At 45.3% G+C, this 12,725-nt stretch overlaps 1 protein-coding gene across 2 annotated transcripts; it reads left to right on the forward strand.

The window, feature by feature from the left end:
* Positions 1–2,159: 2,159 nt before the first annotated feature.
* LOC309526664 (uncharacterized protein) lies at positions 2,160–12,641 on the forward strand. 2 transcript variants are annotated; one of them, XM_082212958.1, is made up of 5 exons: positions 2,160–2,209; positions 5,217–5,383; positions 6,919–7,002; positions 8,404–8,565; positions 9,797–12,641. In XM_082212958.1, the coding sequence occupies exons 1-5, from the start codon at positions 2,200–2,202 to the stop codon at positions 9,938–9,940; spliced, it is 567 nt and encodes a 188-aa protein (XP_082069084.1). In that variant the 5' UTR covers positions 2,160–2,199; the 3' UTR covers positions 9,941–12,641. The 2 variants fall into 2 exon arrangements, with proteins under 2 accessions (XP_082069084.1, XP_082069083.1); XM_082212957.1 differs by lacking the exon at positions 2,160–2,209 and having other exon boundaries at positions 5,144–5,383.
* Positions 12,642–12,725: the final 84 nt, after the last annotated feature.

Genomic DNA, 12,725 nt, shown 5'->3' on the forward strand with positions numbered 1-12,725 from the left:
CCTTTGCTCTTCTCAACCTGAGAGGGAAGCCGCAGCTGTCTAGATCAGTGTTTCCCACCCTTTTTCCGACTGTGCCCCCCTTCCGAACTTGCTTCCTTCCTCTGCCCCCCCCGTCCTACCAGACAGCTTGCCGACAGCTTGGTGCGCACAGTGGTGGAGTGCAGAAGTGGGAGGGAGAAGGAAGCGGAAGCAACGTTGTTGCAGAGTGTGCATGGTGATCCATCCACTGGGAATCACGGTCACTTCTCTTTTCACTCCACTTCTCTGTTTTCCATTTTCTGCACTGCTCTGTTATCTTTTCTGTTTTCTTTTCTCAGTCACTTCTCTGTTTTCTTTCTCTTCTCACTTCCCTCTGTGGCCCCTTAGTCTCATGCCATGCCCCCTCCCCCATTTATGTGATTTCCAACTGTGGCCCCCTTGGAATATCCTGGGGGTCCCCAGAAGGCCATCTGGCCCCCAGCTGAGAAACACTAATCTAGTTCAGGGCCATGGAATTTGTGCCCCTCTTACAACTTCCATCATCCTTGACCATTGTCCAGGAATTGATGGAATAGGCTCAGGCAGAGAAAAGCTGCTATTTAATTTACACCATCCGTTCACCCAGGCTGTATATGCACTATGCCTTTAAAGCACATTTCCCCCCTCAAAGAATTTTGGGCAACGTAGTTTGTTATAGGCTGCTGGACATTGTAACTCCGCGAGGGCTAAACCGCAATTCTTTGAGGGAAATCATGCCATTTTGAATGTGCATTTTTCCAGAAGGATATCTGAGGCTGTAATCTTATACAGGTACCTACTTTTCTGAGTAAGCCCACTGAACTCAGCAGTTGCCTCTGAGTAGACATGCAGAGGATAGCACTGTGAAGGTTCCTCAGGACATGAGTATTCTGTTATATAGTTCTAATATCATACATTGTTTCCTGACAGTGTGAGTTTGTTATACCTTCACTTGAAATTATGGCTGCTACCTGTTATAGGGGGTCATCTGAAGATGCTGGAAGATTATTATTCAAGATCACTGACAAAAAAAAAAAAGACTTCTAGGATCAATGTGATCATGACATTGATCTTCTAAGAAGCATTGGCAGAAGAGAAAGAAACATATCCAGAAAGAAGAGAAAAGGGGGGGTTGGATGATCTGATTCAGCAGAAATAGAATTGAGCACCTCTGCATAAAAAGCTGTTGAGAGATTAAAAACTGCCTGAAGAAAACAACACACCAAAGTAGGATTCAGTTGCAGCAAGGAGTTCCCTCCTAACTTTTTGAAACTTGACAATTGAGGTTTTCTTCTTTTTCACTGAACAGAAACAGATCTAGGCTAGGGGCTCTCACACTTTCTCCTTTGGGGAAGTATAATGTTCTGATCAACGGAAGTAATAGTACCACTCTATTCTGCCTTTGTTAGACCACACCTGCAATACTGTGTCCATTTCTGGGCACCACAATTTAAGAAGGATGTTGACAAGCCAGAACATGAGCAGAGAAGGGAGACCAAGATGATCAAGGGTCTGGAAACCAAGCCTTGTAAAGAATGGTTGAGGGAGTTGGGTATGGTTAGCCTGGAGAAGAGGAGACTGAGGGGAAATGTGATAACCGTCTTCAAATATCTAAAGGGCTATTGCATGGAAGATGGAACAAGCATATTTTCTCCTGCTCTGGAGGCTAGGACCTGAACCAATTCAAGCTACAAGAAAGGAGATTCCAACTAAACATCAGGAAGAACTTTATGACAGTAAGTGCTGCTTGACAGTGGAACAGACTCCCATCAGAGGTGGTAGAGTCTCCTTCCTTTGAGGTTTTTAAGCAGAAGTTTGCTGGCCACCTGTCATGGATGCTTTCGTTGGGATTCCTGCATTGCAGGGGGTTGCACTAGATGACACACAGGGTCCCTTCCAACCCTACAATTCTATGATTCCAGACTCTATGATCCTTGCCACCAGACCCAGCTTCTCACGCAGGACACCTCCATAGATTGCCCTGCCCTGCCCTGCTCAGAAGTGTCCAATGAGTTCATTCTACACAGCTGAATTACATTACCCACATCCTGTTCATTCACAGAATTTCACAGCCTGCTTTTCTCTAGAAGTGATGTCAGACTAGGGGTGTGATCAGCAGTAAACAGGTGAGATATAAGGACCCGGGGAAGCAGTAGGTAGAGGGACAATTAAGGAGTGGAAAGGCATCTAACTTGAAGCAGGATGAGGCAGCGTAAGTAGTAGAGGCTGCTAGAGGGCACTCTGTTGCATGTATATTTCCTTGGAAGACAGTGTGGAGAGAAGGGCTGATTGGCTGAGAAGTTTATCTGGGCTGAGCTAGTGGAGGGAAAGTCTTCTTCAATAAGCTGGTCTGTGGTGTGTGTGTGTGTTATGAGTGGGACAAAATGTTGAGGCAAGTGTTTGGGGAGATGGGACGTACGGCTGGTTCTGGATGTTTCCTGGAGAAAAGCCAACAAGGGAAAGTTGTACAGTGGATTGTGACTCTTCCAGGGCTGAGTTCTCTCAGTGGTAGGAGCAGAGTTGCCAACACATCTGTGATTTGTCATACTGGGCAGCACTGGCGATGTGGATTCTCGTTTGTGTGCTTGAGTAGAAGCAGAGATGTTTTTATTTTTTAAAAAAATCTAGCCAAGGTGAGATGTCATTGCTGGATTCCTGGATTCTTCTGTTGCTATGCAAGATTTTTCTTTGAACCTTTGGGGCATAGTCGACCTGTGTATAAACAAGGGGCAAGGGTGTTTATCATGCTTTGCCCACTGTGATGAGTTAAACAAAAAACAAAAACAAAAAAAGGTTGAGAATGCCTGAGGGCCTGCTAGGATGTCAACAAGGCTGTGCATGCTTATAGCAGGGGAGCCCTGGCTTCCAACAACAGAAGGCTGAGCATTTAAAGCACATTCCTCTCACCCCCCCAAGGAGTCCTGGGAACTGTAGCTTGGGTGCTGGGAATTGTAGCTTGGTAGCCATGAGCTTTAAATGTGCATTAAATGTGCATGGTTGCAGGGCTTGTGTGACTGTCTGACGAGCAGCAATTAAACAGGTGGTGCTCCCTTGGTGTGGAAATGTAAAAGCAGAGGAACTCTGCCATGGGGGTGGGGGTGGGGAATGGAAGTGAGGATTTTGTTTTCCTCCTGGCAAGACTCCCATGCTTCTACAATTTTTTTTTGCTAGCAGGAGTTCTGGACTTGGAACAGGACTAAGCAGCTCTAGGGAATTTTGGTGTTGGAATCTGGTTTGTAATTTAGGGTGTCGTTACGGTTTTGGGTCCCCCACCCAAACATGAAGTGCATTACTGTTTTGAAACCCAGGTCTGCACCCCCCCACCCCATTTCTTGCATTTGTGGTTTTGTAAGCTGATGATCTGACCCACTCACATCTCCCTAGAATGATGAGAGCTGTGGGGGTTTTATGGTCGCTTACACAACGTATCTTTAAAGCACGTGGCTCACCCCTCCCCTCAAGATGTAATTTGTTAATGGTGCTGAGAAGTGTAACTCTCAGGGGGAAACTACAGTTTTCAGGAATCTTGGGCGAGGGAAGAATATGCTATAAATGTGCTTTAAATGTATGGTGTGTGCATAGCCTTTTGTACATGGCGATAGTTTGCCTAGAATACCAAGGAAATACAGGCCAGCCCTATCATGAGGCGGAATGAGGCGGCCACCGCAGGCAGCAGGTGCTGAGGGTCAAGGGGCAGTGGTGAAGTGTTGGAGATTGAAGCTGTGTGTGCCACTCAGCCTGTCCTGCGCTCCCTAAGGTGGAGGACACCATCCCATGGACCGGACTGCCCATTTGGCTACTGTACATGAAGTGTATGTCTCTGTGTGCACCATCTTGTCCTTTGCCTCAGGTAGCAAAATGTCTTGGATCAGCCCCAGAGATGCCCAAGATTAAGGGGGCCCGGCGCATGCCATGTGCACATGACATCACATGTGCAACACGCGTGTGTGATGTCACATGTGTCACACTTTGCATGCATGTGACATCCCGCACGCAATGCATGTGTGACATCACATCATCTGGAGGAGGCCGAGTGCTCTGGAGGAGCCAGCCACCAAAGCTGTGCTACACTCAGCCTCCTCCACACTGAGGGGAGCCGAAGGGGCATGAGCTGGTATGAGGGGCAGCTCAATTGGTGAAGTATCGTATTTTTTGCACCATAACACTCACTTTTTTCCTCCTAAAAAGTAAGGGGAAATGTCTGTGCGTGTTATGGAGGGAATACCTACGGGTGGCATGCCTACGGATTTTCCTCCTCTAAAAACTACATGCGTGTTATGGTCGGGTGCGTGTTATAGAGCGAAAAATACGGTATTCAGAGAATTTGGCCAGGAAACTTCATGTGACACTGCATGTGACAAGGTAGGCAGCCTTGACTTGAACTTCACCACAGCTCTGACCTCACCAAGGTATTCAGCCTTATTTGCTCATAGTAAAAGTTGGTGCTGGAATTCCACTGTTCCTTCTTGCCTGGCAGAGGGGGAAAGTCCCTCTTGACTGTCTCTGCTTCTGGGCACAAATAAGCAAAGTAGCTTCACATGTCTTGTGACAGCTACCCCTCAGGAGGGGAAATGTTGTCACTCTGTTACTCTGCCTGGTCCCATTTGATGCATGGCAGGTTGCAGTCACATTACCTGACTTACATTCCTAGGACGTGTGTGTGACACCCACCCTTACCTGTTGCTACCAGGAATCTGTCTCTTTGGTTTCTCATGTGAGGGGAGTGTCTGTTGGGTGAATGGAGGGAAAATGGCAGGAAATAACCCATAAGTGCAGCCTGGCAACATATTTATCAATTTTTCTTCTCACAGCTGCATTCTTCTCTCATTCAAAACAGCCCCCCCCTTTAAAAAAATGTTTTGATAATCTGTCTGTATGGTGCTGCTGGCAAAGCGCTATGTACAGTGCATGTGCAGCCTCACTACGTACAGTTCATGCATCATAAGTAGCAATGCCGCACATGCACCCTATGTAGCGACGCCCCGCCCCGGGTGTCACGATTCCTTCGTTCGCCCCTGCCTTGGATTCTACCTTTACTATTTCCATGTTGGCCTTCTTGTGTGGAGATTAAGGTCATTAAAGCACCCATCCTACGGATATGCTTTTGAGAGTAAACTCCGATGAATGCCATGTGACTTCCTTTTGAAGAAGTGTGAAATAGCATTTCACTGCACAATTTGTCTCAATGTCTGATGACGCAATCCTTATGTTTATTACAGGACGGCACACATTTGTATCAGTGGTGTCACTGATGACTGTGCTTTGCAGTTTGAGTCAGGGATGCCCCACTGAGGCCGGACCGACATGTGCAGAGGAACTGCCCAATGCCATCTCCATTATCAGTCGCTTGAAGAAATGCCTGAGGGATCTTTACAAGACCTTAGTGGTATGTACAAGAATGAATCACCTGATTTCTGTGTCACTTCCTTCCTTTCTCTCTCCAAAGGACCTTTCCTTCCACTCGGCTAAGAGTAGAATTTAGTAGAGCCATTCCAGATGTTGAAAATTGTGGGGCCCGCAAAGAAATGTGCTTTGGTAAACTGGACCAGCTCAGCCATGAGTTACTGGCATTGTTGGCAAATGTTGAGGGCTAGGGTGTCAGCTGAAATAGATCCAAATATTTTGGTTTGACTGGAATCGCTGACTAGAATTACGTACAATCTAACATTTAGTTGGCTTAATGCTGCTGGCCATGCGCGCCTGTGTTTTCGAGCAGCAGGCAGTATCCTGTGTGGTGCACATGACTTCCAGGGCAGGATCAGTACCAATTTGTCCTACATTTCAGCAGCAGCAGCAGCATCTAGATACTAAGAATGATCTCAGGTTTTTTAGTCATCATGCATAAGTAGCCAAAACATCCACGCACAAGAGGGAGGTATCAACAGCCCCATGTTTTGCAGAAGTAATAATAATAATATTTCGGGGAGTAAATTAAAGGGGTTTAACCTTCCTCCAAATGGCTAAGTGAGGACTGAACATGCTCAGTTAGTATGGAATCCTGGCTATTGAGTTGGGGGGGGGTACAAAATACTTAGTTGGAATAGGAATGGCTTGGAGTGGTTGGAACCTTGAATAGAAGCATGTCACACAGCAACATTTTGTTGTAGGTTTTCCTTGTCCCTGATTTCCAGTAAACAAAGTCCTGCTTATTTCCACATTCTGCAGTCATTAGGACATTAGCAATGGAAGGTCAGGCATGATCTGAAGCATGTGGGACTTGCTTCCAAGTGAATGTGTTCAGGATTGGACTGACAGGCTTTAAGCTTCGTACCTCTACCTTCCCGCTACATTCTTGTGTGACGGGCCATTATTTCCCCACTCTTACAATTCATAGCCTTGGAAGGAAACAAGAGGTTATTGGGTTCAGTCCTCTTTCACAACTCCCATCTGTTTCCACCTCCAGCCTATCAATCTGTAGAATCTACAGTGAGTTATTTTGGAGAATAAATAGCTCCACTTCAGATGATTCAAAAGAAAAACACAAACCACAAGCTGCAAAGGATGGCAGTTCTGCTACCCTAGTGAACATTCCTTCTTGACTCCACTAGAGATGATGAATCAGATCCTAAATATAAGTAAAGTCCCTTCACCCTTATTGCATTTGTGGGATGGTGACTCCTTTAACACCCTTATTGAGTCTACAGGTGAATTGGTGAGTCCAGACCACAGGCAACTCTGCTGACAGGACTGCACTGGCTCTCAACATTTTACTAAAGTTTGTGGGGGGGGGGGAGAAATGGGAATACTAAGTTGTAATAAAATCTTTCACCTGTTTCAGCAGAGGAGGAGAAGCACACCAAATTTCATAAAAGTAGAAATAGTTTCGAATGCTTCAAAGACAAATAATATATAACTTATTTTTCACAATTAAAATTGGTTCGTGCCAGTTCCGGAATCCAAGTTTTGTTTTGTTTTTTGCAGGATGATGGTTATGGAGGCAGAGAGCTCAGAGGACCTGTGTGCATCCTGAGAAACAATGGCATTGTGGCCCAGCCCACCGACCTGGTAAGGAGCCATTTGGCAAGAGGAAGAGCAAGCCCAGTATCTGTGTGTAGGGCAGGAATGGGCAAATTTGTCAATTTTGGTTTCTCCTACTTTTTCATTATATTATTTCAGTACTATGTTCAGTTCTCCACATTTCCACATCAATTTGAAATTTCTTTTTAAACAACTTTGCCTAATATACTTTTTTTTTTGCAAAGCAGTACAGTGGTACCTCAGGTTACATATGCTTCAGGTTGCATACGCTTCAGGTTACAGACTCCACTAACCCAGAAATAGTACCTTGGGTTAAGAACTTTGCTTCAGGATGAGAACAGAAATCGTGCTCCGGCGGCACAGCAGCAGCAGGAGGCCCCATTAGCTAAAGGGGTTATTCAGGTTAAGAACAGTTTCAGGTTAAGAACGGACCTCCGGAACGAATTAAGTACTTAACCTGAGGTACCACTGTATATATTTCAAAGCAGGTGGAGAAAGTTTTCCTCCCTCTCTCATAGCACTAGAATGCACTGACATCCAAATAAGCTGAATGTTGGAAGATTTAGGACAGATAAAAGAAAGTAATTCTTCATACAGCATATAGTTAAATTTTGGAACTTCCTCACCCAGGAGGCATTGATGGCCCCCCAATCTGGATGGTTTTAAGAGAGGATAAGGCAGATTCATGGAGGTTAAGGCTATCAATGGCTACTAACCATGATGGCTCTGCTCTGCCTCCTCAGTTGGCGGTAGCGATGCTTCTGAATACCAGGGGAAATGCTCTTGCGCTCAGAGCCTGCTTGTACGTTTCCCACGGGCATCTAGTTGGCCACTGTGAGAGCAGGGTGCTGGACTAGATGGGCTCAGGACAAAGTCTAGGGATGCCAGTTTCAACAGGAGGTAGGAATTTGGTAGTTTCATACAAAAGAGTATCTGAATGGGTGTTGCATGTTTTGTCCTGTTGTGAAGGCAAAAAACATACAGTCATACCTTGGATCCCGAACGCCTTGGTACTCAGACGTTTTGGCTCCTGAACACCGCAAACCCAGAAGTGACTGTTCTGGTTTGTGAATGTTCTTTGGAACCCAAATGTCTGATGGGGCTTCCATGGCTTCTGATTGGTTGCAGGAGCTTCCTGCAGCCAATCGAAAGCGGTGCTTTGGTTTCCGAACATTTTGGAAGTCGAACGGACTTCCGGAACAGATTGCCTTCAACCTCCAAGGTACGACTCAACTTTCCAAAACTCTGTCTTCTACGCCTCTGTTAACAGCCCGGTACCTCAGCCCTGTCCTGAATCTGAGAGTTCTAACAAACCATGAACACTGCACTTAACATTTCCAAAATGCAATCTGGCCATCTTTGCACGTTTTACACAGAGCAGCTTAAATAGACTACTCAGTAAAGGTGTTTATCTTTCTTGTGTGACAGGGCACCATTGACACGAGACTGTGTCAGTACACAAAGTGCTTCCAGCATTATGCAGGCATCATCAGACCAATTGGCGGCAGACTGAGACCCAACATCTATAGGCAAACTGAATATTGCCAAAAGTACCTCAACCAGCTGGAAAACACTGTCAAGAAAATGAAGGTAAAAGAGCCGCTCCTTCGGGGCTTGCTTGTAAAACAAGCATTCCACAGTTGTTATATGATGCTCTCAGGATAACAACCTGTAGCTGCATTAAACATCCCATTCCAGGGTGTTTCTTCCACAGATAGATGCGGAGGATCAAGAGTTGGGCAGGCTTCCTAAGTTTCTCTGTGGAACTGGGAATGCCACCCTGTTGTATTGCAACTCCCCCCCCCCTTTTCCTGGCAAACGTGACAGGAGTATCTTTCCCCAGCAAGAATACAAAGAAATGGAGGAAATGCCTACTGAATTTCTGCCTTTTAGCTGTTAATTGGACTAGAGTTATGCCTGAAAAATGATGGACACCCCCATTTGCCCATTACCATCATCCTGAAAAGAGAAACCTACTTTTAGGTCCTAACTGATCCTTTAAACTTGTAAATGTTAATGGAAATCTTCAATATTCAGATTTATTTTTTTTAAAGAATCATGTGGGAAGAATATCAAATAGATTTCCTAGTTTATGAGACCATTAATCTGATTGCGAGACCCAACAGTCCCATGTTGTTGTTATTTAGTCATTTAGTTGTGTCCGACTCTTCATGACCCCATGGACCAGAGCACGCCAGGCACTCCTGTCTTCCACTGCCTCCCGCAGTTTGGTCAAACTTCATGCTGGTAGCTTCGAGAACACTGTCCAACCATCTCGTCCTCTGTCGTCCCCTTCTCCTTGTGCCCTCCATCTTTCCCAACATCAGGGTCTTTTCCAGGGAGTCTTCTCTTCTCATGAGGTGGCCAAAGTATTGGAGCCTCAGCTTCAGGATCTGTCCTTCCAGTGACCACTCAGAGCTGATTTCCTTCAGAATGGATCGGTTTGATCTTCTTGCAGTCCATGGGACTCTCAAGAGTCTCCAGCACCATAATTCAAAAGCATCAATTCTTCGGCGAACAGTCCCATATGTGGAGCATAGGTGCCAACTCCTAGCGGCCGAGGTCCCTTCGTTCCCCCAAATAAAATATTTGAGGGGTTTCTCCCAAAAAGTTAATGAACATTACCATTCAAATGGCACACCATGTCTTGTGATCAATTAAGCTGGGTGGGGCTTACATGGACCCCCCATTTATTTAAGCTGGCATTCCTGATGTGGAATGCTCTCCTACGTCAGTTGCATGTGCCATTGCATGAACATGCTGCATTTGTATGGTTGTGCTTTGACATTTGACTCAGGTTCTTCGTGCCTTTTATTTCCAGCTGCTGCCCACAGCCCCATGTTCTGCTGATTCCTGCAGAATCTCCTGGACTTTCACTGATCAATGGGACGAGCTCACTAAAGGCACCCGCCTCGCCCAGGAGCTGCTGGAGTATTTGGAGCACCTCAAATTTTCCTGCAGCTGAGATGACAAGTGCACATTCATGTGCCTACTCCGAACCATGGACTGAGTAGGTACATCATGATTGCCTCAGCCTCCATATGTGTGATTTGACCTTCGTTCGGAAGGTGGGATGTAGAGATGCCGTGAGGCTCTTTGCAAGAAGAGGGACAGTGCCTATGTGTGTGTGCAGGAGGCGTTCTATGTACAAGCACTACGGTATACAAAACTGGGTCTCAAAGTGCGTGTCTGTGTACGGGAGGCAGCGGTGCAGTCATGCATCTTGAAGTGCAGAAACTCATCATTGCAGCCCCAAAATCTATAGCCTGCAAGGAGAGTCCACATTCGCACATGCCCAAAGGTCATCAGTACCCAACAGTAGTTTAGTGGTACCTTCTGAAGCACAGTCAGTCTTCATGGTCACTCCCCATAGAACTCCCTAAAGAACAAACATGAATTTTTGACCAGATGTTAAAGCTTCAATACAAAGCCAGCTTTTTCCTCATTCCCCCCTCCTCCTGTTTCATTGTGGAATCAAACACTGGCTCACAATTTTGTGACATTTTGATTGGCAATAGCAAAACAACTATGGAAATATGTATATTTTTAGGTTGCAATTAAAGCCTTATCCATGCATATTCGTCTTGCAATCCACCTCTTCCTTTGCTTATTTGGTGGGTTTCTCCTTGAGAAAAACTTATTTATTTGGAATGTGGAGGACTGGCAAATAGCACCCCAGGAGATATCATCATCTCTGCTGCGGTGCCTGTTTTGCTAAGTATTTTCAGAGGGTTAATTAGATTCACTGTTGGTCATTTGTTGTTAATATTCTTAGCTTACAATTTAATGATGCTTTAATGATTTGATTGTATACTACTATGATTTTTTAATGAGCTGGTGGCATATAATTATATTGCACACCACTATTATAGATATATATATGTATATTTATGAGTTATAGTTATTTTTATAAATAAAATAAAGTAGAATTTCTTAGTCATAAAGCTGAGATGTTAAATGTTAAAAGCGGTGGATTTCAAGCAATGGATTTGAAGTAACCGATTTCAAGCCACAGATTTGCTTAACAGATTTCATGTAATGATCTTCAGCCACCAACTTCTACTGCCAATAGACAATGAGCACGTTATACGTTTGGTATGTGTCAACAAATGATTGGTTAATTAAGGCCACAGTATGCTGCAATTGGCTATGTTACCCTCATGAATCCGGTGCATGGCCCTATTGGCTACTAACTGGTTAACCTATTTATGTATGATGAAAATAAATTAATAATAATATTAATAATGTATTATATTTTTATTGTAATATCTTGTATAATATGAAGTTGAACATTGTGTAATATCAGTGTTTTTTAAATAAATAAATAAATCAACTGAAGTATGTTTAAAGAGATAGTTGTGATGTCGGAGTCTGAAATTTTTTAATAAACTCAGATGATTTTCTATGGGTCTGACTCCAGGAATATAACACTTTTTCAATTAGAAAATGATATGTGCTCCCTTCATTCTGGGGTCATTTGTCCACCTTTGGTCTCCACCCTGCACTCAGCTCTCACCTGTGGCTCCTAGAAGCTGTCACCATGTGACACTGTCCACACACTGGGAATGCCTTTGAGTGGCCGGCTAAACCAGATGAAGGTAGTTGATGGGTTTCAAACCCTTGGTGAGTTAGGGACTTCCCCTGCCTGCAAAGAAAGCTCCAGGCAGATTGAGCGGATGAGACCAACAGCAGGTTCAACAGTCAAGAAGGCAGGTTTTTTGAAGTGAGGGTCAGGTCAGGTTAGGTAGCCAGCCCATCTAGGAGAACTCTGATCCTCAACCTCAGCTGCCTTGTGCGATATCTTCAGGAGAAGAAAAGGCTAAGGAGTAAAGCCTACACAAATCAGGGGCAGAGTCCCTAAGATGGTTGGATGGTGCTTTGTACACTTATTTCCAGCAACTCCTGCAGCCAAACTGGTGCCAAACGTATTGCTCTGCTTTCCTTTGGATCACATCAGTAAGGCCAAGGGCTTGTTGTCTGGGCAGCCAAGGCCCCCCATATACACTGCCCAGGTTTGCTCTTTGTGGAGGTCACTTTGGTGCTGCTAACACTGCAGTTTGACTTCGCCATTGGAGGCGCACTCCATTTTCTCTTGAGATAGACAGATGCCAACGACAACTCATCTAATTCTGAGAGGAATTGGGGGGATGCGGGAAGCTTTCTAAATTAGCATCATTAACAAGGGATGGCCTAGGAAAGATAGGCTAAAGAAGCCTCCCTGCATTTTCACAACTCTTTCTAGAGCAAGTGGCTCACTAGTCATGCTCTCCACTCCAGGAGTCTTCATCAGAGGAGGAAATAGCACTCGCAGAAGGGAACTATATGGAGCAAGAGGTGGAGTTAGGTAGCAGCAAGGCCAAACCACGCCAGGCAAGCCTTACAGCATTCCAGCTGCCACCATATCTGAAAGACTGATAGCTGAGCCACTTCCAAGCCTGAAGGACCACAGGCACATGAGGGTACAAGACCTGGCAGTGCTCTTGACCTTAGACTGTGGACCTTGAACCTTAGTCTCTGGTCCATCCCGTAGGTTTGCTCTGACTCCTGACATCCTTGTCTCCTGAAGCAAGGAAAAGCGTAAGCCCCCCCCCCCATTTTTGGCTCTGGTTGTCCTTTTTTGCCCCAACTCTGCCCATTATGGGCATGCAGGCCATGACACAATCCACTGAGGGCATGTAGCTAGTGGTGGTAGGTTCCCTTCCTTGGTCTGGAGAATCATCTAATTGGCTGGGCCTCCACTTGCAGCCTAA

This window comes from Podarcis vaucheri, assembly GCF_965113315.1.
Source record: "Podarcis vaucheri genome assembly, chromosome: 1".
Taxonomy (NCBI): domain Eukaryota; kingdom Metazoa; phylum Chordata; class Lepidosauria; order Squamata; family Lacertidae; genus Podarcis; species Podarcis vaucheri.

What these genes read in the sequence shown, in the direction of transcription:
- LOC309526664 (XM_082212957.1), top strand. Translation starts at nt 5,183, where the DNA reads ATGTCTGATGACGCAATCCTTATGTTTATTACAGGACGGCACACATTT. An exon ending in TGGCCCAGCCCACCGACCTG is followed by an intron (nt 7,003 to 8,403) that starts GTAAGGAGCCAT and finishes CTTGTGTGACAG; the next exon opens with GGCACCATTGACACGAGACT. An exon ending in ACACTGTCAAGAAAATGAAG is followed by an intron (nt 8,566 to 9,796) that starts GTAAAAGAGCCG and finishes TTTTATTTCCAG; the next exon opens with CTGCTGCCCACAGCCCCATG.